At 42.5% G+C, this 26367-nt stretch overlaps 4 protein-coding genes and 2 non-coding genes across 7 annotated transcripts in view; 4 read left to right on the top strand and 2 right to left on the bottom strand.

Annotated features, from left to right (window-relative positions):
• Positions 1–1069: 1069 nt before the first annotated feature.
• Positions 1070–7493, top strand: LOC136444264 (uncharacterized). Its single transcript, XM_066441779.1, has 9 exons — positions 1070–1250; positions 1612–1758; positions 2333–2474; positions 2779–2929; positions 3777–3957; positions 4698–4836; positions 5279–6359; positions 6443–7016; positions 7164–7493. Exons 1-9 carry the CDS (start codon positions 1107–1109, stop codon positions 7491–7493), a joined length of 2889 nt encoding a protein of 962 aa, XP_066297876.1. The 5' UTR covers positions 1070–1106.
• A 157-nt stretch (positions 7494–7650) lies between these two features.
• LOC136445458 (salivary glue protein Sgs-3-like) lies at positions 7651–9535 on the top strand. Its single transcript, XM_066443504.1, has 4 exons — positions 7651–8270; positions 8651–8719; positions 8831–8869; positions 9451–9535. The coding sequence occupies exons 1-4, from the start codon at positions 7819–7821 to the stop codon at positions 9500–9502; spliced, it is 612 nt and encodes a 203-aa protein (XP_066299601.1). The 5' UTR covers positions 7651–7818; the 3' UTR covers positions 9503–9535.
• A 1678-nt stretch (positions 9536–11213) lies between these two features.
• On the bottom strand, positions 11214–11295 carry Trnas-gcu (transfer RNA serine (anticodon GCU)). The gene has a single exon. It is a non-coding gene; the product is annotated as a tRNA-Ser (tRNA).
• Positions 11296–11995: 700 nt separating this feature from the next.
• Trnas-aga (transfer RNA serine (anticodon AGA)) lies at positions 11996–12077 on the top strand. Its single transcript has one exon. It is a non-coding gene; the product is annotated as a tRNA-Ser (tRNA).
• Positions 12078–13084: 1007 nt separating this feature from the next.
• On the bottom strand, positions 13085–15206 carry LOC136444889 (tRNA-dihydrouridine(20a/20b) synthase [NAD(P)+]-like). 2 transcript variants are annotated; one of them, XM_066442645.1, is made up of 2 exons: positions 15092–15206; positions 13085–14687 (listed from the first exon to the last, which is right to left on the bottom strand). In XM_066442645.1, the coding sequence occupies exons 1-2, from the start codon at positions 15175–15177 to the stop codon at positions 13640–13642; spliced, it is 1134 nt and encodes a 377-aa protein (XP_066298742.1). In that variant the 5' UTR covers positions 15178–15206; the 3' UTR covers positions 13085–13639. The 2 variants fall into 2 exon arrangements, with proteins under 2 accessions (XP_066298742.1, XP_066298743.1); XM_066442646.1 differs by having other exon boundaries at positions 15060–15202.
• A 1635-nt stretch (positions 15207–16841) lies between these two features.
• LOC136444263 (HEAT repeat-containing protein 1-like) overlaps positions 16842–26367 on the top strand; it is a 36693-nt gene continuing 27167 nt past the window's right edge. Inside the window, exons 1-14 of the mRNA XM_066441778.1 lie at positions 16842–16992; positions 17363–17579; positions 18115–18256; positions 18495–18596; positions 19110–19376; positions 19760–19845; positions 20094–20224; positions 20687–20816; positions 21396–21741; positions 22606–22701; positions 23773–24061; positions 24617–24738; positions 24981–25187; positions 25703–25892. Coding sequence (XP_066297875.1) covers positions 16848–16992; positions 17363–17579; positions 18115–18256; positions 18495–18596; positions 19110–19376; positions 19760–19845; positions 20094–20224; positions 20687–20816; positions 21396–21741; positions 22606–22701; positions 23773–24061; positions 24617–24738; positions 24981–25187; positions 25703–25892 — 2470 coding nt within the window. The 5' untranslated portion in view covers positions 16842–16847. The remainder of the gene's footprint in view (positions 16993–17362; positions 17580–18114; positions 18257–18494; positions 18597–19109; positions 19377–19759; positions 19846–20093; positions 20225–20686; positions 20817–21395; positions 21742–22605; positions 22702–23772; positions 24062–24616; positions 24739–24980; positions 25188–25702; positions 25893–26367) is intronic.

The following is a 26367-nucleotide window of genomic DNA, read 5'->3' as shown; positions in this document are numbered from 1 at the left end:
TTAGGTCGTCATGGCAACGAAGGCCGTTGCCTTGGTGATGTTCTTCACGACGGCTGAAATCATGGCTGCTACAGGTAACATAATTTCTAGTGTATCCTTTTTATGCCGTTCTCCCTGGCCCTAATTATAACAAATTCCACGTTATTTTCACCGGCGCTGTGGTTATAGTTAACGCCCCCCTCTCACTGGATCGGCGGCACGCTGGCGGCGTCGCTGCGTCCTAAACCGGATTTGTGTTACCCTTGACTTTATAATGGGAATATCATTAAAAACGCATTAGTATGACCAAAAATACAACAAAACACAAAAAGCTGAAAAAGATTAGTTTTTTTATCGATGAAATTCGTTGAGTGCTTTGTCAATTCCATCGGCCGCAGCGAGGTCGCAAGCCGGTGCCGCGGGTCCAGTGAGAGGGGGGCTTTACGAAATCATTGCACCTACCCAGTAAAAGTGGTATGCAGTCATTGGTATACAGTTCTTCTCTACTGCCATTTTTGATGCTTTTCCGAGGATGAAGCTGTTTCTAATTTTTGCAATTCATATCCAAAAAATGATGCTCATAAACATAAGGTTTAGGTGTATCTTGCTTCCATAAATATGCGGGTAACTAACTTATCTGCGCCAAATTGCACTAGAAATAGCGCCAATTTTTCGAATTTGTGCCAATTTTCCCTTGCGGTCACATTGACGTGCCAGGAAAGACACTTTCTCAGTTTCGGCTCCAAATCAGGTACATGATAACTTTATTTAAAATCATAGTGTTGTCACTGAATTAGAAACCATTGTACAATAATTAGGATTAATCAAAATTAAATTTGCAGTGATTGCGCCATTTTGACAGTTGCGATTTTTTTTTACTAAAGATAATAGCAACTTCAGGCGAAAAAGCGGCGCCGATTCGCCGGTTTTGAATGCCTCTCGCAATTTTGGGGCAGTCCACTCGAAGACACCCACTTAAAGTTTTGTCGAGTGTGTCTTACCGGAAAGGAGAACATTCAAATTGAAGCTGTCCTAAACGTTTTTACGAATACCCACTGCACATCATTTACGCGTTACTTTCATATTCATGATCAGACGTGGACCAATCTTGCACGGCCCCGCTGGGTATGGAAGACGGCCGCATCTTAAACAGCCAGGTGTCTGCTTACTCTTCTTACACCGACAACAACAACCCGGCTACCGGGGCGGGCCGTCTGAACAACGGCTGGGCATGGAGGCCGTCAGGAACTGGAACTGCAAACTGGCTTCAGGTTGGGAATTGTTACAGCTTTGCGTAGCAAAACCTTTGTTGGATCCGTTGGCATGTGCGGTGGCCGCCATCTTGAATTGTGACGTCACAGGGTCACCATACCATTTTATTAGGAGGGTGTATTTTTTGGGGTCGCTAGCGTTCTGTCTATTTTCAACAAATCGGCAAGTACTAGTATCACACATTCAACTCAAATAAAAAGAAAAAAAATCAGTACCAATTCATATTCATAAAAAGACCCCTAAATCACTAAACTAACATACAAAACCTGAAGTATATGTAGCACAAATACTTAATTCTAGTTTTTCTCACACGATATACTATGGGAAAAGCGGCTAATACACCTGAAACTATCTTCCCAGGTGTCTCTGTACAACACCACGCTACTGACAGGCCTGCTGACACAGGGAGGCAACCGCGCCTCCGCAAAGGAGTTCAGGGTGCAGTACAGGGAGGAACCGGTAGGAAACTGGATGATGTACAAAAATGCCACGACGGGAGAGAATGTGGTACGTAAAGAAGTTTAGAGAGCAAGTGGGCACGCAGTGGGTAAAGTACTCAATTTGTGTATCCAATCACAACAGTAGCTAAAGATGTCACGAAGTAGTGAAATGTTTATAGTTTCAAGTATGTCTTGTATGATCCAATGATAGATTATTGATTATGCAAATAGTGTATTCATTAACATATGTACCGATTGATCATTTCTTATCATTCTACGGTAAATGTGACCAACATAATGAAACTATATGACAGCGAAAAAACAGACAGACAGACAGAACAAAAACAGTACCTCTCCGAAGATTAATTAATTTAGTAGCCTCTCCCATTGACCCCGTATGTCAAGATGAACGACTATAGTTCTGCCACCTATGACCTGTTCTTCCTGTGACTCCGGCAAGACCGACCTTTGCTGTCTTCTTCCCACTTACTTCCCGCCACTCTACTGACAAAGCATTTAAATAGCTACGGACACACACCAACACACACATCGAAAACACTGTGTACACGGAGTCAATAATAAATCAGTTCTGTTATCGTAATGTCACGCCAAGCCGTAGCTATCGGACATCTTTTCTTTAGGTGTTTAGCCGGCCAAGCGAGCACAGTGCAACGGTTCTCCACAACTTCGAGCCCGCCGTATTCCTCAGGTACTTCCGCTTGAGGCCAGTGTCCTATTACGGCGATAGCTTTCGGATCAGGATAGAGCTGCTGGGATGCGAGTGTAAGTACAACGTCTGGTGCACTCTATGTGTGTGTGTGTGTGTGTGTGTGTGTGAGTGAGTGTGTGTGTGTGAGTGAGTGTGTGTGTGTGTGTGTGTGTGTGTGTGTGTGTGTGTGTGTGTGTGTGTGTGTATGCGTTTATGTGTACATATATATAATACGCAGGTGTGCACTTGTGTGTGTGTTTGTTGGCGTGTTTGTGTGTGTGTGTAGCCATACTATTCTTCAATTCTTTTTATATTCACATTCATCAATTCAAATAGAACAATATGTTACACATGAAGCACATTAATTTTCTCCCAAAGCCCCTACCGGTACATGTGACGGCCCACTCGGCATGGAGGACGGAAGGATTGCTCATACTCAACTGACGGCATCCTCGGTTTATAACACTGAAGACAACAGATTCAACCCTAGGAACGGAGCAGGGCGGCTGTACGGCAGGTACCCTTGGAGGTAAGCTGCAGCACTCAATGTACTTTTGGTCTTTCGTACAACAATCGGCCTCCAACACAGCCTCTGTGGCCGATTGTACTTTTGGTCTTTCGTACAACAATCTGCCTCCAGCCAGCACACCCTCGTAGGCCATTCGAGCCTCTGCGGCCAATACAAAGGCTACTTAGAGAGTCTGCGGAGGCCTTGTAGCTTTTGTACATTTAGCCTTTGCGGCCAACAGAGGGTCTACGGCCAACATAGCCTTTGCGGCCAACACAACCTCTGTGGCCTACACAACGCATGCGGCCACACTGCACGAAATGGCCTCGTATCCCGGCGTATACGTACAGGGATTCCTCCGGAAATATTCCATATCCCGGTGCGGATTTAGCGTTTCCGATATAATTAACGGATACGCTAAATCCGCACCGGGATATGGAATATTTCCGGAGGAATCCCTGTACGTATACGCCGGGATACGAGGCCATTTCGTGCAGTGCCAACACAGGCTATTCGGCCAATGCAAAGGCTACTTAGAGGGTCTGTGGAGGCCTTGCAGCTTTAAAATGTGAACTTCTGGCCTTTCGTGTTGTCAGACGATGTAAAAGTGCCAGCGTGTATCATTAGCTCAAGCAAATGCATGAAGAAGAAGAAGAAGAACTTTATTGCGCAACAAATGTATCGGGTACATGGCAATTTGTAGATACATAACACTCGACTATTTGAATGATTAATTCACAATCTTAAAATGTCAATTTCTTTAAAATGTGTGCATTACAACCTGAAAACCCACATGATGAGGATGGGGGAAAGGAGCGTGTATTTGAATAGAAATAAGATAGCAACATATGTAAATCTCTTGCTTCAGACCTAGCCGGAACAATGTGAACCAGTGGCTCCAAATCGACCTTCTTGAGAAGACTACTATCACCAACCTGATCTCACAAGGGGCGAACAGTAACGTCTTTGTCAGAACTTTTGTCGTCAGTTACCGCGACGACACCACAACGGCATGGCAGACCTACCGCAATCCTGACGGAGATAGCACGGTAATGCTAGGGTCACATTTCCAATCCGGGGCCCGGCCGGGCAGTCTTTGGGAACGAAAATTATGATATAAAAAGACAACCAAAACACAAAACGCACGCAAAACTATCTAAGAGCATTGCTTGAACAAATTTATTGACATACACTTTGATTTTTCGTTTCCGCAAACAGCCCGGCCGGGCCCCTGGAAATGTGACCCTAGCATAATGCTTAGGTCACAATTGGAAAAAGGGGCCCCGCCGGGTTGCTTACGGGCTGTCTTTTTGTTTTACTTTCGGACGTGACCCCACGTGGCCCTGTAGGACAACTTGCGGCTTCCGGACAAATTTTGGGCACGGCCGGGCCCCGGGGTGACTTTAATTCGGACTTAAAATCAGCCCGACAAACAGTATCTACTTAAGCTTATTGTAAAGATGTTTACGTTATTTCCGTACGCAAATTAAAAGTTGTTACCGGAGGCTTTCGGTAAGTCCTCTGATTCTTCTCAAGTTGAAATGACCAGAAGTCTGTGTCACATGACCTGAACGGAAATGTGACGTCATGCAACGGTTCAAAGGTTTAATGATCGTTATCGGCCCCTCAGCCGAGACAGGGGACGATACAAATACAATTTCTTTCGAACATTTATTGTTGCTTCTTTCATGCATTTCAGCCAAGCTATAAGGAAATTCTTAGATCAAACATCATAGTTTGAGATTTTAGAAATTGACCGCAAAATGTGATCTTTTTGTTGTTGTCACAGATTTCTCGACCGGAGAGTATTACTAATACCCCAGTAGATCACAGTTTCGACCCTCCCATAGTTGCTAGATATTTCCGGATCAATCCCAAAACATGGAAGGGATCCATCCGTATGAAGGTAGAGCTATTGGGATGTGCAGGTTTGTAAAATTTAAAGGATTATTATATTCCAGTCGTTGATCATACCAATTCAAAGTCTTACCTGCATGTCCGATATCTGTTAACAATATCAGGGAAATATCATTTTCGCTACGTTTCTTCCTCTTCTTCTGTTTCAAACAAATAAGGTCAATGCCCTAGACAAGATGGCATGGCTGACACCATGGTTTCTGGTAAAGTAGAAGAGACCCTGTAGTGTTCGACTACATCATGTAGCAAGTGGCAGGGCAGGGGCTGTCCACCACATATATCAATGTGTTGAATAAGAATAGATAGAGCAGTAATTTGGTAGCCTACACCATGTGAAGGTAAATATTGTGTATTTTCTTGCAAATGCTGCTTTTCTAGTCTGTACTAGACCAGATGATGTTAGAGTTATGAGGATGAGTGACAAGTTTTTATTTTTTTTCCTTTACCTACCAGGATTACCAGAAACTACTACTGCAGCGACCACTGAAATGAGTACAACCACCCTGCTGCCAACCACGTCACTTCCGGATACCTCCATTTTGCCAACCACTATCCTAGATACAACTACGACAATGTCAACGACGATCCAGGACACAACTACAACATTGCCAACTACTATCCCAGATACAACCACCACATTGCCCACTACTATCCCAGATATAACCACCACATTACCAACCACGATCCCAGATACAACCAGCATATTGCCAACAACTATCTTAGATACAACCATGACATTGCCAACCACGATCCCAGATACAACCACCACATTGCCAACTATCCCAGATACAACCACCATATTGCCAACAACTATCCCAGATACAACCACCACATTGCCAACGACTATCCTAGATACAACCACGACATTGTCAACCACTGTCCCAGATACAACCGCCACATTGCCAGCCACTATCACAGATACAACCACGACATTGCCAACCACTATTCCGGATACATCCACGATATTGACAACGACTATTCCAGATACAACTGCTACATTGTCAACCACTATTCCAGATACAACCGCCACATTTCCAACCACGATCCCAGATACAACCACGACATTGCCAACCACTATCCCGGATACATCCGCGATAATAACCACCACTATTCCAGATACAACTGCTACGTTGCCAAACACTATTCCAGATACAACCGCTACATTGCCAACCACGATCCCAGATACAACCACCACATTGCCAACCACCATCCCAGATACAACCACCACATTGCCAACCACTATTTCAGATAAAACCACGACATTGCCAACCACTATTCTAGATACTACCACCACATTGCCAAGTACTATCCTAGATACAACCAACTCATTGCCAGCAACTATTCCAGATACAACCACCACATTGCGAACTACTACTAGCATCCAAATTTCAACCAGCCCATTGCCAACAACTCTTCCAGATACAACCACCATATTGCCGACAACTATTCCAGATACAACCACCACATTGTCAGCAACGATCCCAGATACAACCACGACATTGCCAACCACCGTCCCGGACACAACTACCAGATTGCCAACTACTATCCTAGATACAACCGCCACATTGCCAACTACCATCCCAGACGCAACAACCATGTTGCCAACATCTATTCCAGATACAACGACCACATTGCCAACCACGATCCCAGATACAACCAGCATATTGCCAACAACTATCTTAGATACAACCATGACATTGCCAACCACGATCCCAGATACAACCACCACATTGCCAACTATCCCAGATACAACCACCATATTGCCAACAACTATCCCAGATACAACCACCACATTGCCAACGACTATCCTAGATACAACCACGACATTGTCAACCACTGTCCCAGATACAACCGCCACATTGCCAGCCACTATCACAGATACAACCACGACATTGCCAACCACTATTCCGGATACATCCACGATATTGACAACGACTATTCCAGATACAACTGCTACATTGTCAACCACTATTCCAGATACAACCGCCACATTTCCAACCACGATCCCAGATACAACCACGACATTGCCAACCACTATCCCGGATACATCCGCGATAATAACCACCACTATTCCAGATACAACTGCTACGTTGCCAAACACTATTCCAGATACAACCGCTACATTGCCAACCACGATCCCAGATACAACCACCACATTGCCAACCACCATCCCAGATACAACCACCACATTGCCAACCACTATTTCAGATAAAACCACGACATTGCCAACCACTATTCTAGATACTACCACCACATTGCCAAGTACTATCCTAGATACAACCAACTCATTGCCAGCAACTATTCCAGATACAACCACCACATTGCGAACTACTACTAGCATCCAAATTTCAACCAGCCCATTGCCAACAACTCTTCCAGATACAACCACCATATTGCCGACAACTATTCCAGATACAACCACCACATTGTCAGCAACGATCCCAGATACAACCACGACATTGCCAACCACCGTCCCGGACACAACTACCAGATTGCCAACTACTATCCTAGATACAACCGCCACATTGCCAACTACCATCCCAGACGCAACAACCATGTTGCCAACATCTATTCCAGATACAACGACCACATTGCCAACAACTATTCCAGATACAACCACCACATTGCCAACTACTATTCCAGATACAACCACCATTTCGCCAAATAGTATCCCGGATACAACGAAGGCACCGCCTACAACCTTCCCAGACACCTTCACGACATTAACAACAATCCCAGATTCATCCACGATATTGCCGACAACTATCCCAGACACAACCGCGAGATTGCCAACATCTATACCCGATACAACCAAGAAATTGCCAACGACGTCACTTCCAGAAGCAACTTCCAGGTTACCAATCACGTCACATTTAGATACAACCACTACGTTGCAAACGACGTCACTTCCGGATACAACCACGACATTGCCAACCAATATCCCAGATATAGCCACCCTATTACCCACCACGTCACTTCCGGATACAACAGGTATGCTGCTCACAACCTCCATCCCGGATACAACCACCAGATTGCGGACCACGACAACCCCGTATACAATCCAGGGTACAACCGTCACAATCCCCAACGCGCCAGTCTCTACTTTTCAAACAACCTCTAAAATATCAACAAAGACAACAACAAGATACCCTGACAGCACGACATGGCATAAAACAACATCAGGCCCTTTGACCACAACCGAGCAAACAATTTCAACCAGGGGTTCAAGTTACAAACCTGGCTATGTGACTAACACAAAGCTAGTGTCCACTGAGAAGAGTACTATAAGTCAAATAGACACGACTGCAGCGAAGAACGAGAAACCTGGCGGTCTGTCTGACCTGGACACTTCCAACATGACGAGCATATACGTAGCTGCAGGGACAGGGGGCGCTGTTTTACTGCTGGTTGCTGTAATAGGAGGCGTCCTGTACAGGCGAAGAAGGTGTGTCGGTCTAATAAACGTGTGTGGTAAGATAAATTGTTTGTTTGTTTGAACCTTTGTTTATTCATGATAAGCTCAAATCGGCACGCAGTCCGCTTTTCATTGAGGTCATGAGGGAAGAGGTAAGGGTCAGATACAATATAACAGAGATACACAGTCATTTGATGTTATATTTATGACAACAACCTAGACACGACGTGAAGTCCTACCATTCATACCATCACTGTCCCAGAAGGTGATGTGCATACGAGGGGCTTCGGACGATCAGCCTGGCTGGTGAATATTGTTTGTATATATCAACTCTGGCAAAGCCAATTGTCAACAATAACTAGGCGCCTTTTAACCCTTGACCTGCATGGTACACTTATTCCGTATCCCAGGTCTAGAAAGCCGTCTGAGCTTTTGCTGATGGACGATTATGGAGAGAATGTGAAGATGGGAGTCATGGGGTGAGTGTTATTTGGACAGATTTCTTTTAGGTAAAAAGGTTTTCTTGGTAACACATAATATACATCTATAAGCGTTACAATTTTGATTGTCACGCACTTTGTTCACTACAGAACCGATGATCTGGCTGTGGAGAATCCGATGTACGAGAGGTACGTGCCACTTGGATAGATCATTGAATAAATGATTCAGCCCCGTCCGTAATTAAAGCATAAAGTATAGATAGCCATTTTGACTTTGGAGTCGCCGTATAAGCTCTTTGCCATGTCTGAGTACGCATGCGCGGCGACTGGAATTGTGGGAAATATGTCAAAGGTGAAGCCCCACGACACTTCGGCAAAACCCGTCTGGACATCGTAATGCAATGGTCGAGACGAGTCTACAAATTAAGGGCCTTCACCTTTGACATATAACCGACAAAACCTATCGCCGCGCATGCGTGCACGGAAGTGTGAAAAAGCTTATTTATAAATCATATCTAATTCATTCATTTACAAGGCAACAGATACTCATGCAACTTGACAGATGTTGGAAACGGCAACACGTTTCAGGTAGCACCCACTTATAATCAGTGATGAACATTAGCAAAATTTTGCAAATGTTTCCTAAATGTAACTGTTACCTTACGTATGTTATTACCATGATTTCTAACTTTAATCAACGTATTAAACTCATTGTTTGTTTGCTGATATATCATCTTCATGTGTGACATCCTATCCATGTTTCACCACAGGGCTGAGGATGCCAGAGCTATGCAAATTGTGGACGACTTCAGCACCGCCTAGCGATCCTGACTGAAACTCCAACTATGTTACTCTGTTGGGGGTGGGGGGGGGGGGGGCGGACCCGAAATTACCTTTACGAACAGGTGCATGGTCGGCAGAAGATCGTCAGGCATTTTGAAATTATTTTTCGGTTACCAGTGGCAGGGTGATATGATATTTAAAAAAAATACTAGTATAAGTAACAAAGAACATGGAAGGTATTCTTACAGTACAGACGACAACCAGCTTCCAGAATTTATAAGATTGAGAAAATTGCCATTTATGGCAATAAAAGAACAAACGTTGCCGACAGGATTCGAACTTGGATTTCAAGTTCATCGCCTTAACCACTCGGCCACGACAACCTTTATGACCTTAAATATACTAGTCAATCTCACTTTGTGAGAATCTTTGTATCACAGCTTTTTAAAATGTATATTATGTATAAATTCTGACGATGTAAGGCGTCTCTCTATTCTTTCAATTCTGCAACTTGTTTTTGCTGTTTCTATATTTATAATTATTAGCTGTTCATTATTTTTTCGTTGTGTCCATCTCTCAAGATGATATGACAATGAGGTTGGGGCCATTTCTAAAAACAAAACTTTTTGGGGATGCGTTTAGAGATGCTTGGTTGGCAGTTTTAGTTTGTTGTTTGGGGGATTGAAATTTCAGAAAGTTTATAAAGAGAAAATAAAAACACGAACTGACAGGCATTCCATCACTTCAGTGTCATTTCATATTTGTTTGCTTGTACGTCTGGACTTGTTTATATTTTCATATTTTCGCAAGCCGGGAGGACATACACCATCAGCTGCATGGATCAAAAGCGGTCTTTATTAATGGCTATCAAATTCATCTTACTATGAAGAATTTGATATGTATAAAAATGGCTGGACCTATTTGGAAAAGTGTTCAGTTAGTTGCTGTAAGGTCTTAGCTACTGTATACAATTACATTTTTGCAACTTAACAGTTTTGGTTTAAAACCGGGTGACTGCGGTTTGTACTTCGGTCACTGACGAAATACAGCGTATGTTGTCTGAAAACGTCTGCCCGTTTCCAAATTCTATCCAGTTGCTAGAGTAACTGTTACCTTACACATTATACATGTACTGGTAAATAAAGGAAGGAGTGTGGTCTGTGCGGTAACGCCCCTTAACGACTTACGCTGGAACTGCTGCCAAGCCGGGCATGGAGCGGACATGGTGGTATGTAGACAGTGACGTCACGATCAGACGACAGACGTGTGTAGCTGAATCATCAACATCCGGGTCGTCAATTTTGTAAACAGTTCTTCAAACATATTTTTGGTGGCAAGATCCTAACATTTATTGATTTGTCGACACAGAAACTCAAACTATGGCGTTACGTTAACGTTTCGTTAGTTATAGCAAGGACATTATATAGGATATATAATGTCCTTGGTTATAGTCGTTACTTACAGCCTGATTACTCTGTCGTATGCAGACAAAGCGATTTGTTCACATTTAACATCACAGTCAGAGGTGTGCAAGGGTCTTTTCCTCAAGCAAATTACGTATACAATTAATAATTACCAGTGATTATTGGTAGGTTGAACTTTGGCCCCAAAATTCGAACACCAGTCCAGTTGGCCGGATTGTTGTTGTATAAGTGGATTATACATGCTGTAAACTTGGCTCGACAAGTACGAAAATCACCACCAAACAAAACAGCAATTATAGTCGATAATCTGACAAAATAAATTGTATCGACGAGGATGGGATTCGAACCCACGCGTGCAGAGCACAATGGATTAGCAGTCCATCGCCTTAACCACTCGGCCACCTCGTCCCGATACGCAGTCCTATTCACCTGTTTATGGTTGTCATTAAATTGTCTTATTGTGGAGTGATTCACCTGTTTGGACTGTAGTGTAGACATATCTCCCTCTAGGCGAGAACGGCAGATAGAAAGTACAAGTTTCTCTGCAATAAAAATAAGGATATGGTCTAGATGCCTTTAAAAAGTTAGATGTTGGTTTATGAACTTTATCCATGAGAAAAATGTATAAATTTTGGTTCTTTCTTAGATATACGACACACTAGGATTGTAACATTACCTCAGATGTGCTACATAGTTTACTGATTAAAAAAGAAGTCACTTTTACTGTCCGTGCGAAGACTACAACCCGAGGCCATCACAAATTGCAAGTTAGTAATAATTTTTGTCAACAAACGCTTTGCCTTGCTTTAGAAAGTCAACGTATTGTTCGTGCTTTGTAAGACAACTCTTGTCTTCGATTCTAATTTAGAAGTGACTACCCGTGGCATGAAAAAAATCTGGGCTTATAAAAATCAATATAAAAGTCAAGTCCCTTCATTCCTGCAAATTTTGTCTCCAATCTTTACGTTTTTCGTCCTTGGGAGTTAAGATTATGTACTGGAAACGGTATACAGTTTAAAACCCATTAGGTTCAGCTTTTGAGTTAGGCGTTTCGACGGAGTTCTGCGATCCGGACAGAACCGCAGGCCAACCAATTAAGAGTATCTGAGTTGTCGTGGCCGAGTGGTTAAGGCGATAGACTAGAAATCTATTGGGCTCTGCCCGCGCAGGTTCGAATCCTGCCGACAACGAATCGTTTTTTGTTTTACCGAAATAACAAATACATGTAGTTTTGTTTTCGTCAAGCACAGTGAATTTTTCAGACCGAAAAACAGGTCAAAACAGGCAGTTTTGGATAGGACGTTACTTATGTCAACCTTGCAAGAACAGTCAACATTCTGTTTAATGCTGGTCAAAGTCCACATCCTGTTACACTTACTGTACTGTTAGCCTCTACCATGCTCAATAGGTCGCTGGAAAAAAATAGAAATCGGTCAATTACAAAGACAGATATGTCGCAAATTGTACTCCTATGGCCAGTTAACTCTTTTGGTTATTATGTTTCTTTGGCCAATTTCTACTATTTTTTCAGCGACTGTCGAGCCTGGTCTGGTAGAGGCTAGTTTACTGTACTGTGGAACGGGAACCTGGTGCAGTGAGATATCCACGTGGGAAAATAATCATAAGCGTTTTATAATATGTCTCGGTATTTCTTCACAATTAGTTTATATAGTACTAGTAAACTGTTAAGAAATATAGTTTAATTGCGGACTGATCTCCCATATATCAGCAACCTCACACCTAATATCGTAAGCTATAGGTAAAAAAAGTTGTAAGAAATGCGTAACATTCCTAGAATTCTTGCTCCAGATCCCAGAATTCTGGATCCAGCTGACAGAATTCTTCAGAATTGGCCAATCCCCAGGGTGTCATAGATAAGCCTGAAGTCCAGCCTTATTAGCTTCCGTCCGCTACCCAAGCTCCAATTATTGGCGAGGAGCGGAGTTTGGGTAGCGGACGGAAGCTAATAAGGCTGGACTCCAGGCTAGTCATAGATGGCTGTTACGTATTTCTTACATCATTTTTACCTATAGTTTACGATATTAGCCCATCTAGATGTAAGGTTGCTGAGCTATGGGCGGTCAGTCCTCAATTAAAGTGGAATTCCTAAATTGAACTGGAGGCTGTTAGTATTATTACACAGTATTTCTGAGTCATCTGTAAATGATTTACTAACAGAAAGTAAAGAAGACAAACATTCTTTAAAGTGTGTTTTATTTCATGTCAGAAAACAAAAGAGAGAAAAAGACATTTTAAAGTATGGGAAAATTTCAAGATAACATGTCCAAACGACATTACACATGCAGTAAAGTTTGGAAAGTTCAAAGTAAACAAATATAAATCAAACGTAAAGCGGCTAAGCTTTAGCAGCATAACTTCTTAGAGAAGAAATAATGTTAATGTTTGGTTGTTTTCATATCTATTGTCTCATTAATTGTGAGCAACCCATGTGTACATTTGTAATAAGTAGCAACATAACTACATGTATCAGAGAATTACATACATATAATAACATGACATGATAATGAATGATTTTATAAATGAATGAATGAATGAATGAATGATCTTATTTGCACAACAATTGCAATGGTGACAATGTATGGCAATGTACAGATAACACAATCACAGGGTCAAACAATAGACATAACATCCTCTTACACATATTTAGGAGTAGAATAGGGCAATATACTGTTCTTTAACTTAGTATAAGAACCACTTTGAAACAAGATTACCACATGTTCTTAGAACTGAGCTATTCAACCGGATCGGTAGAAATGTCTGCGATCGATTCAGCATAACCATTTTGTGTGGGGGGAGTCTCATTATTTACTGTACTATCAGGATTGTAGGAAACCCCATAATGCTCTTGTAGATAGTCTAACACTGCTGCTGTACTAGTCAGTGCATTGAAGACCCTTTTCTCAGACTTTGGAGTGACTCGTTCAAACATGTACATCAGGTGGTGATGGAAACATGTGAAGTGAGTACCCAACTTTATGGAGAGGTCCACCCAATCTTGTACGCACTGTAGTGGAGTCTGGTCATAACCGGCGTACATTCCCGGATTCTGTAGTATACCGCGTGCTGCCATCACCCCGTCGATCCCCGTCGATGTGTGTATATGCTTGACATCCTCTAAGTTTTTAATGTCACCGTTTGCAATGACAGGGATGCTCAGGCTCTGTTTAATGAGTGTGATAGCGTCAGTGTTGACGGGTTCTCCTCTCTGAGAGGGAGTTCTACCATGAACAGCTATCCAAGACACACCAGCATGCTCTGCCTTCTGGCACAGATCTACTGTTTCTCTCAAGTCTTTGTGGAGCCTGATTTTTACGGAAACCGAGAAGTTTTCATCAGAAACTCTTGCTCTAGCCTGGCGGACCATGTCAGAGATGAGCTCCGGTTTTTTGAGAAGACATGACCCGTACCCTTCCGCCATAGCCCACCGCTGTGGACAACCACAGTTTAGGTCTATACCGTCTGAATACGGCGCAACGATCTCTGAAGCGTCGGCCAATGTCACAGCGTCTCTTGCTGCGAACTGTACCACCAGCGGTCTATCTGAGGAGTTTGTGGTGAACTCGCTGTCTCGCGCTTTCAGAGACTTGACGAAGGATTCGGCGATGATCATGGGCGTGAAGGCGAGGTCGCAGTTGTAGCGTCGCACCAGAGCGCGGAACGGTAACTTTGAGTATCGTACCATGGGCGCGCACACGTGAACGACTTTCCCTGGTTGGAACAGCTCAACAACAGGCACGCGTGCTGTCGTGAGAGGAGGGCCGTTTGGTACCTCAGCCATACTGGAGAAGAAACAAACCACAGGTTATCAAACCCTGGTCTCTACCAGACTAACTAAGCCGGCTATAGGGAGAAATTTTTGCGAGGGTTTCACTTGCAGGTTCCTACACGGGTGAAATGTGATCTTCACCATGGACTGACTCTACTGGCTAATTAGTTCTTTTTCTGCCGAATTCTACGATTCATACGCCCGTAGGAGGATGCCCCGGTAGAGGCTAAAATCAAACCCAACATAAACACATGGAACGTTACAGAAAAATTGGTTTGAGAGGGGGTCGGCCGATAAAATATGTAAGTGGGACGTCCCACTAAAATTCGATACCTGAAAAATCATGTAAAGATTATTATATACAAAAAAAAACTGCCTCACAGACCTTGTTATTCCACGCAGAAATGTAGTCCCCACCTAAAATACGCCGCTTTGCCGCTCTTTATCAAACAAGGAGGCTGAAATCTCAATAATTTGAGAAAGGCAAATAACTCGCGCCGCATTTGTGACAAAGGTCGGCCATTTTGATTATTGGGAAGATACCATTGTGCGTTAAGGGGACAGTCGAAAAATAGGAAAATTCTTTTGAAATAATAAAATGGCTGTTTTGATCAGATGTACGTAAGAAAACAAAAGATTCTAATTAAGGTTAGTCATAAAATATTATGCATTCTTGAAATCTCATAGTCGTTCTGAGTTTTTGTTTAACCAATTCGCCTTTGAATCAAATGTAGTAATCCAAACCGGAAGTGATATACTGCATTTCCGGTCTATTGCCACACGTGGGACAGCAGTGTTTAAACACCTGAAGATCGCTGTTTTTCTTCATCTTCTGGGAGGTGTAAGTCCACAGGTATGTGTAACGTCTTACAAGAAACCTATAAGATCTTTCTTGTGTAAGTCTGATGAGAAGTTATTCTTTCTTTAAGGAATAAATCCTTGATGATCATAGCGGGACATGTCCGGAGACGTAAACTCCAAGCAGATGTAAGGATCTCGCTGAGTGTCTTCTCTAAGCGCGCCTTGTCGTCTTGTCTTGTCGTGATACTAGACAAAACCCCGCGTGGGGCATAGTGTCGCGTGTTTTTTAGCAGCATTTTTGCTGAAAAGTGCACTTTTTGCTCTTAACCCCCTTCGAGGGAATCTTGTTAAGGGTACAATACTATGAAGACGTATTAGATGCTGCAAAACAACACGTAAAACATAATTCGAGACTTAGCCAGGTCCTAGGGCTGGGTACCAGTACATAGAATTCAGGTCCAGGTCCAGAGGGTCAGGTCCAGGTCCGGACCTATACCTGTACCTGATTATAGCAGTGTCCCAGTACATCATATCTTGGAGAGTGAGACACACGTAAAAGTCTCCAAACGTCATGTCTGGAACGATATAGTTTCTTAGGTTTGCACTTTGTCTCAAAATTATAACTATACTCTACTCGCCGTCTGTTTACTCAGCCTTTAAGTGTTTCTAGATATGATTCACAGCTAACGTCTTCGAAAACGACTTGTTAAATCTGCTGTATTTTCTTAGACCACTTATGTGGCCGCCTGCTGGTAGCCTTGTACTATTAATTTTCTAATCGGTCCATAGGCCGGTCCACTGATTTTTTACGGACCGGTTTTTTTGGACCGGTCCATTAAGAAATACCTGTCTTGTACCGGTACACGGTACTGGTACCCACCCCTGCCAGGTCCTAACGGACATCTGCTTGGAGATTGCTGCTACTGTGATCTTGCCAAATATCTAATTGGCACATTTGCATATGTGAAGGTTAGAAGAAAAACAGGGTGGGATCGTGATTGATTTTTCAAAATTTTGAAACAGTTTTACCTGAAGTCTAAAAATCTAACCTCTGTTCATAATCATACTTCATATATATATAATCATATAAACCTTAACAACCAGTTTTAATAGCACATGTAGGATACTGTTAAATGCATTTAATTTCACGGTAAACAGAAAATACAGTGTTTACTTTGTAATAATGGGGTACTAGTAGGCAAACAAAAGATATAACAAGCATTCTCCTCATGGTTTTGAAAACCTCAAAACATTAATTTTATTTAAACCATTGCAAACATTTCAATACTTAGTTTACCTTAATTGATTGGCCAGAGATAGGCTAGGATGATGTTGACAGTATGTTCATCACTTCCTCTGTAGACTCACCACGATGACGTCCCTCGCGACCCAGCTGCAGCGTCTAGCCCTTCCGCAGTCGGAACTCGCCGTACCGGACAAGGACCGTGAACGTGCCTCGCTGCTCTTTGATCCTAAGGAGGCTGCTAACCTAGACAGGGACACCTTCTACGCACTGGGTTAGTGATGGGACTTTGTTGAAAATGCACTTAAACCTGATAGAACCATAACTAAATAGTTTTTATTACTATCGTCTGGATTTGTATAACAATGCTCAGACTGGTTTTGTTTCCATCTGCAGGGAAAAAAATGAATATTCATAAAAGCTATAATTCACAACTGTACATCATGCCTGTCAATTGTATGTAAAAAATTGTCAGTTTGAATAAAGTTGAATTCTTTTGAAATTAAAGATATTAGCACTAAACTGGAGAGTGTTCTATCAACTTCTATGTAAAACAATGTGTAGATATATGGGACAATGTCTTCACTTCAGTAACCAAAATTTTTGTTGTGCTGAAAAATTGAACTTTTTCCTTTTCCCTACAGGAGTGAATGGTTTAGATGAGTTGGCCAACATCGACCCAGTGTTTTCAGACTTCCACAGCAACCTGTTCAGTCAGTCCTCCAAAAACTTGGAGCGTGTCGTTCAGACGAAGGAGGTCAACACCCGACTGGACGAGAACATTTCTCGCTTCCTGACGTGTGTCTCCCCATACTTCCTACTGAGACCAGCCCAGAAGGCGATGGAGTGGCTTATTAACAGGTCTGATGTTCACTGTATATACTGTATATCTTATCTTATTGCTTGCCTTTTAGTCTTATTGATGCACATGTGTTATGATATTTTGTATGTCAATAACTTAGTAACTGTTCATTTCAATTGGGGATCCAAGTAGGCATCAGGCTATTTCAGTTTGTGGACATATTGTGTGATTTTTTGTTGGATGATGCTTTTCAAATTATGTATTTTACTGCAATGGCTGCACGAAATGTGTTACTGCTGAATGTGAGATAGCATTGCAATTATCTAGTACTACATGTATAGCTACTACTAGAAGTACAGGTGTAATAATATTACAAAACTTCCTAAGCTAGCTGTGTAATTTGGGCTAGGATTCTTGACAAGAATGACAGTTCCGATAACTGATAATGTTTGAAGGTTGATTTTAGCAATGGTGCATGTTGAGTAGATTAGGTATTGTCAAAAGGAGCATCTTTTAGTGAGGCAATAACTTGCACTCAAAATCAAGTTCTCTTCCTGCTAAATAGCCTACTTTCTTGCCCCCCTCCCCATACAGGTTCCACATCCATCGATTTAACACAGATGCCCTGGTGGCCTGCGTGCTGCCCTATCACCAGACTAAGATGTTTGTACGAGTCGTGCAGCTCTTAAAGATCGACCAGTCAACCAACCGCTGGAACTGGATGGCAGCTATCCAGGTTTGTGGGAAATAATTAGTCTTTTATCTTATTTTCAACTATAATTTGTTTCACACTTCAAAATATAATCGTTAAAAAAGTATGGTGCTCAGTCCAATGATTAGCGACTTTGGATCTGTCCCAAGAGGTTGGGAATTTGAATCCGGCGGTTGTCGCTAACCTGACATGAAAGTTTTATTTTCAGGCAGCCAACCACTAACACAGCTAAATGAAAAGATTTCTAACTTTGTGTCCACAGAAACCCGGCACCCCCCTGGCACGGTCCACTGTTATTAACCACTGTGCAGCCGACCTGGGCTTCCTCACCTTCATCTGTGAAATGGTGCAGAAGGCAGTCAAGGTAATTATATTGTACATCACATACTGTTATTTGTTTAAATTAAAGGCAAAGCACATGTAACAACAAACAGAGCTATCTACCACTAAAAAATCAACACGATAGCATATCCAAAACACGGGATATCAAACCTGAAAGTTCCGCTACAGTACCTTAGAAAGCTGCTAGGAGGCCCATTATTTAACTTGACCTTCATTTTCCCTACCCTTACCCACCTACCAAATGTCATAAGGAGCCATCCACAGCTTTTTGAGTGAATATGTTGTCCGCATGCACGCACACACACACACACACACACACACGCATAGGCACACACACACACACACACACACACACACACACAGATGGCATCTTAAACATCATCTTCTTGGCTAAGGTAATTATTAACTTCTTACAGCTGAGATGTTAAACTTGTCTTTTCTTCATAACGTCACTACGTCATTTTCCATCTACTATGTAAGAGCTAAACTCTTTCCTTGTCATTATCACAAATGTTTCTTTGGCTGTTCCATCCAGGTTCACTCCTCCCTGGACTCCTCTGCGCCCTCCCCCATGCGTGCCCTCATCAGTTTCTACGCCACCACCATTCTGGGCGCACTCGAGGTCACGGAAGTCATCAAAGAGAACATGGTGACCAAACTGCTGCCTTACATCCTAAAGGGCCTGAAGTCTCGGTCTATTCTGGACTACAAGGCTGCCTCGTATCTGATCATTGGACAGCTGGCTAATAAGATTACCATGCAGGGTCTCCTGGTGCAGATGTTTGTCAAGGGCGTTTCCAAGGTCAGTGAACAGGTTTCGGTTTCAAAAAATGTTCGTGACTGAAATTATTATATATCATTATTTGAGCTTAGTGTCTGAAAAGATTCTATACAGGTTGGAAAAGTTTGTTGTCTTTGTTACATCAATTTTATTACAAATAAAAAAGGATTTGAGCTTATCTTGGTACGGTAATGATTATGTACATAATTTATGTATACCTGGTCAATAGCTTATCCTCGTGATAATCATGAAAGGATAACTTGGAAGACAAAACCTTAAAAACACTGTGAACACTCCATTTTCACCCTACTGCAAAATTAAATCCCTACAAACTCCCTACAAATCCCGACAAAGAGTTTAGACGTCAATATAATGCATGTTTTCTACGTTGTGTATTTTTACAGCACATCAGCCCACAGCTGTCGGTCGAGGCTGTCACCTGTCTGGCTGTGCTGTGTCACAAACAGCGGGTCGACAAGCTGCCCAAGAGGTGGGGATAAGTTACAATTTCTACACTTGGAATATTTAAAGTTTATGGTTACCGTCCGTTTGTTTTTAGTCTTTTGTGTCACATTAAGAGTCTCTTGAAGGAAGCCAGTGTTGGGGCCGTGCGTGTCACTGTGTCTGGCGGTAGACTGTTCCAGACATTGGGTCCATGGTAGCCTATGGATGTTCTGAAGTTTTTTAAGTACATATATGTAATACTGTTTGTAACTCTGTAGATTCTGTTTTTCACAGGTCCTTCAAGCAGTTGTGTAGAGTGCCAGGCCTGGTGCAGACCCTAGCCAGACTAGGCACCGCTCACAACATCACAGGACTGCTGACTGTGTTCCTACCTCAGCTGGTCAAGGCTGCAGTCAACGACACAGGTTTGTTACCTGTTGTACAATGGTTTAACAATAGATTTCCATGTTTCAATCAAACCTTGTTAAGCATGTAAGCAAATGGATCAAATTAACTTCAATGCTTCAGTTACTAATAATAGATGGGTTAGATTAGGTTGGCATTCTTTTTACAGATTGCTAATAGTGTACCTCTGTTTCAGTGAGTCACCTAACAAAGTACTAAGTGCGCATCTCCTGCAAATCATTTCTACTGTAGCTACAGTGATTTAAGAAATGTGGTATCATAATCATACGTAATGTTCAGGTTCAACTCCTTCTCACTTCTTAACATTCTCCCTGTTGCCTAACTCTGTAACTAGGGAATCGGGAGCCAAGTAATGGCAACTTCAGTGTACTAAAGGTTTTAAGACAGCTGTAAATGCGGACAGATGGAGCTTATGATACATGATTTATCTATGAAGAATTAATGAGTCCCTCCGTCCCCAGCCGCCACCACCACAGGTACCAGTAGTGAGGGTGAGGATGGTACCGCCGGTCCTGTCAGCTACTGTGGTCTTCTGGAGAACCTGCTGTTAGATGTGGAGCTGACAGAATCACTGCAGACACTGGTGGCCAAGTAAGTTTTGTAGTCCTTGTTACGTTCCCAAACTCCTTTTTGTTGTAGTTTGTTCACCTTGTAGTGCCTAGTGGTACATAGGCCAGCAGGTTTCCTTGCCTTTTGAGAAGCAGGGTATGTTTTTTTAAGAGAGGGGTCGCTAGCCCATCCCCTTTAACGTGCTCGAGGTACCTCCGCAAATACAGGACCCCCATTTACGTTCCTTTCAAAAAATGGTTGCAGCCCAAACAGAGATTTCCTGACCCAGGATTGAACCAGGATCTCCCAGTTACCACCAAATTGGAACCAGGAGCTCAGTTTAGGCTGTACATATAACTATAAGTTGAGCTATAGGAATATCACTTTTTAGATGTGAAATATAATGTTATTGGCTTGTCAACTCTTTTATTTCACTCTGAAAGTATAGTGAAACCATGTTCTTGGTGCAACAAAAAATTTTCCACCGTTTCTAAATTCAGATTTTGAGCAATGTGTATGTACAATTTGTACATTGAGAATTAAGTATGTTGGGTTGCTAAGAAATGTATATTTCTGTTTCGGTATTATAATGATTTTTTTTCTGGATGATGTCTTTTTCAGAAACCTGTTCCAGGACTACCTTACAGTGAGAAGTCAGATGGCGGGAAAGTCACCATCGGCAGTGCAGTCTTTAAATGAGAGAGTGGGGCCCATTGTCAAATTGATTGACAGGAGATACCCTGTTGCCATGGATACCATCCTACAGATCCACATGGGTCAGAGTTCAGAGGAGACTTCCCATGATGCTGAGCATGTGCAGGAGTTTGTTAGCCTGTCGCTTGGAGGGTTAAAACACCAGCTGGTCCCCGAAGCACAGACTTCCCTTGTGTTGTCACTTAACCATCCGAATTGTACTGTACGCAAAAATGCTGTCAAATACCTTCCAAAGGCCTGGGAAACTCAACAGGTAGTCATTATTGTTGATAACCAGTAAGGTTACATACAGTCTAGTAGAAGTACAGTCTAAGGTAACAGGATGCTCAAAATCAACATTGATTGTATTGAATGTAATGATATACCATACTATAGTATAAGGTACATGCAGGGTGGTAGGTATAGTCCCATAGCCTTTTTGGGGCTGTAGTGGCAGTAGGTTGTTATCTACAGCGTCTAGGTCACAGCATTGGAAGGCGGAGCCCAACCCCTCTCCTTCCACTACCTTTTACCTCCCCAACCAAATGTACAACCAAATATACTATATGTACATGTAGGGTGGAAGGTAGTCCCATGGCCTTTTTGGGGCTGTAGTGGCAGTAGATTGTTATCTACAGCATCTAGGTCACAGTATCGGAAGGCGGAGCCCAACCCCTCTCCTTCCACCTTTCTGCCTTTTACCTCCCCAACCAAAGTCAGCTACCCATTTTTGCACCTAGATGGAGTGAGGAAAGTCGTATAAAATGCCTTTTCCAAGGACACAACATCTAGCCAGGAATCAAACCCACGACCTCTTGATCTTGTGTCATCTAGCTTAGCCACTCAGCTATTTGACCGCACATACAAACAGACCTGTCCTTGGTGCTAAACACCATGTATATTCAAACAAACCTGTCCTTGGTGCTGAACACCACTCACATACAAACAGACCTGCCCTTGGTCCATGAATCTTAGACAAGTCAGCAAAGATTTTGGCCACAGATTCTGTGCAAATGAATTAGAAAAGTAGTTGGAATAACTTTACACTGATTTGTTTTAAAAATGTTGGTAGAAAAAGATACATGCAACCACCCACATGGTGATAACAAATATCATGTTTATTGAAACTCTATTGCAGGGAGAAACTGATCTGAACTTTGTGAGGGACGCTCTGGTCCAAAGACTGGGAGATGATGATGATGATGTGGTGATGACAGCACTAGGGGTTCTTAAGGTATGTCTTCTACAGAGATTGTATGGAGAATATTGTGTAACATCACAGTATTCAAAGTGACATGTATATTATTGGTATATCAAAGAAATATGCACTCGTAAGCTCTGTGCTCAAGGCTAATTCTGAAGCATAACTGTCATTCTGTTATTAGCGAGCTAAATAGTATATTTTAGGCCCATTTCACAAGTATTCCCAGAATTTGACAGGAATCCGTCCGTGGACACCGCCTGTCACTCTATACCTTGTTAGTAAGGTCTGGCATTCCGGCAAGAATTCCCAGAATTTGACAGGAATCCGTCTGTGGACCCGCCTGTCACTCTAGACCTTGTTAGTAAGGTCTGGCATTCCAGCACGCAGGTCGATGACAGATGACCTACTTACGTGGTGCAATAATTTTTAATTGCCACCCTTTTTTTAAATTTTTGCACAGTGATGGGTCTTGTTGTTATCTTTGGTGAGTGCAATACTGTCTCAAAATTTACTGATACAGTAAAATGCATTTTATGGTCACAGAGTGTTAAGTGTGGTTTTGTGTTTACGGTTAAAAAATGTGGTACAAATAGGCAGGCACAAGACAAATCAAGAATTTTTGCTGTTGTTATAAACTTGCAATTAAGAGGTTACCGTGAAATTAAACTGCGAAAATTTAACCATCCGAAATTTAAATGCATGAAACATACAGTAGTCACAATGAAAGCTCATCTGTGTTGGCAGTAATCATAATACAATGCTAAACTTTCTTCCAACACTAAGGTATTCACATATCAAATTTTCGACGACCACTGTCGCCTTCTTCTTCTGTCGCCTACTTCCTGGCACGTTTGACCAATTGCTAACGTCACATATCCATAATGACATGTGTCAATAAAGTCATGTGTCTGTAACTCTCGCGAGTTTACGTTCGGCAGTGATTGGTCATTATTGATCCTGAAGAAGGTGACAGTGGTCGTCGAAAATTTGATCCGTGAATACCTTAGTGTTGGAAGAAAGTTTAGCATTGTATTATTATACAGTAGTTACAATATTCAAACACATAATTTATCTACATCATGTAACTCTGTGTGTATATAGGACCTGCCCACCTTACCTAAGGAGGGACTAGAGGACACCTTGATTCCGTTACTCCACCGTAGCGATGTCAGCGAAGCCGCAGCAGAAGTCCTGACCAGCGCGGCTCTCCTACAGGACAACCCGACCGTTCACGACAAGGTGGCAGTCGCCGTTTTGCCGCTCCTGTTCGTGGTCGTCCCCGACGCCAAGTCTGCGGAGGTCACAACGGCGGCGACAGTAGCGAAGTCGTACCTGTGTCAGGAGCATCCGCTGCTTAAAGGGGCTCAGCAAGGTAGACACCACAGTACATGTAGGTTGATAACTAACTCATTTCAACACTGGCAGTGATTCTAACATTTAAAGTTAAAGTTAAAGTCCTCCCCGCACCAGACGGTGCATAAGGCAGCGCCCATCTCCGTTTCGGCATCCCCGGGCCGCACAACTTTGTGCAAGTCACTACAGCAGGGGGCTAGTCTACTGGTAGTGGTGTGTGTTTAACTACCATACTCTTTCCCAAATGCTGAGTGCTATCAAAGCAGAGAAAGCAGTATGTACCATTTTTAGAGTCTTTGGTATAACCCGGCCGGCGTTTGAACTCACGACCTACCGTGTGCAAGGCGAACACTCTACCCACTAGCTAGGCCATTGTACCGATTCTAACATTGCCATTCTCTTATCCAACCCTAAATCATAAAGTTTCATCTATTTTGGTCAGATATGGCTTAAAAGTTGTCACAGAATTTTAGAAGAAAGGGAAGAGAAATGAAGGTAAATGTATGTGTGGGCATCAGTCCAGATTCTAGCCATTCCTCCCCACACAGTTTGTACTCTTTACTAACTTGTAGCACCTTTCTTGTTTCCTCAGCATGGAGCCATCTGAGTCAGAGTAGTGATGTCAATGTTGTCATGGCAACAGCCAATCAGGGCTTGGTTAGTCACCTTGCAGGGAACCTGGCAGCCATGGACCCAGACATGAGGAAGGATATGGTAAATTTCTCTTGTCTTTTATTAAAGTTGAAAAGTTTTAAGTTTTAATTAAACACAAGAGAAAAGTGGACTGGCCCAAGTGTGAGTCAGTATCGATTGTCGAAAATTCTTATTTACCAACTTTGAAGACAAAAGTGCAAACCTTTTAATCAATAATTATACAATCATATGGTTGTTTGTTTTTTGAACAGTTCAAAAGACTGAGCATCATTTTTTGACTACCCGTTCTTCTTTTTTTTTAGATTCAAAAGCTATATGAGGCAGCAACATCTTCAGCAGAGAAATGTGGGCATCTTCCCATGGTAGTTAGCTTCATCCTGGCACATGTGATCGGGCAGGTAGACCCGGGCGACCAGGGGGCCTTGTGTCAGCAGGCACTTGATTTGGTCTTCAATAGGCTGCACCAAGTGGGGTCCTCAGAGGGCAGCATGCCAATGCAGAGGGGAAAGGTACTGTAATTCTTGATTTGTTAACTGTAACTTAATTTTAGCTGACTTAACGGTCACTAGTCAACAGCTAAAATTTCATCATCGCAAATATTTGATCACTAATATCTGAGACAGTAATGTTTGTTCCCACCGTTAAATTAAGTGCCGTGACCTACTCCATTTTCCCCCAACCCCTATATTTTTCTGCCGCTTTATTAAAGTGATTTACAGTATGTGAAAATATAACAAAAATATCCTGCTGTAAGACTGCAGCAAAATATTCTAGATTTGGCACTATATCTACTGACAATGTTCACTGGATATGTGACACTTGACTCTTTGCTACCTAGACAAGTAGCTGAGATATTGAAGACAATGTTAAGCAATCACTATAGAAAGACAGTGGATGCTGCCTGAAACGTTGGACCGTTGACAAAACTTATCCAGTTGCTTGAGTAACTTTTGTAAGGAGTATCTTCTTACTTGGATGTCCAGCCTTCATAGACATAGAAATGTGAAACTACTCCCTCTTGCAGAGTTCACTGGATGTGCAGTACCTGAAATTTCTCCACACAAAGGTTGCCATCATGCCACAGAACCTGTCGATTCACTACCAGAAGATGAGCCACCAGGGCTTGGGACCAGACAGCCCACAGTTTGTGCCTGTTCTACTCTGGCTGCTGAACAACATTATTGTCAACCTACATGTTCCTGCAGACTTGACAGGTGAGTAGTTATGTTAAAATTTCAGAAGTCTGTCTTCTTAACTTGTGATCTGTGTCATGTGTTAGGGCAATAACAGGTACTATTATTGTAAAATATATTTTGAGTGTTGTTCTAAAGCAGGATTAACACTGTGTAGTTAGCGTTTAGCAACAAGGACAGGTTTTATGTAGATGGTGTTTAGCACCAAGGACAGGTATAAGTAATGTGAAGAAGATGGTGTTCAGCAACAAGGACAGGTTTGTTTGTGTGTAGATGGTGTTTAGCACCAAGGACAGGTATAGTTAGTGTGAAGAAGATGGTGTTCAGCACCAAGGACAGGTCTGTTTGTGTGGAGATGGTGTTCAGCACCAAGGACAGGCATGTTTATGTCTGAAGGGTGTTCAGCACCAAGGATGGTTTTGTTTGTGTGTGGATGGTGTTCAGCACCAAGGACAGGTGTGTTTGTATGTGGACGGTGTTCAGCATCAAAATCAGG

Source organism: Branchiostoma lanceolatum, chromosome 11 (assembly GCF_035083965.1).
Source record: "Branchiostoma lanceolatum isolate klBraLanc5 chromosome 11, klBraLanc5.hap2, whole genome shotgun sequence".
Lineage (NCBI taxonomy): Eukaryota > Metazoa > Chordata > Leptocardii > Amphioxiformes > Branchiostomatidae > Branchiostoma > Branchiostoma lanceolatum.
The sequence above is the reverse complement of the archived record's forward strand: the minus strand, read 5'-3'. Positions and strand labels throughout refer to the sequence as shown.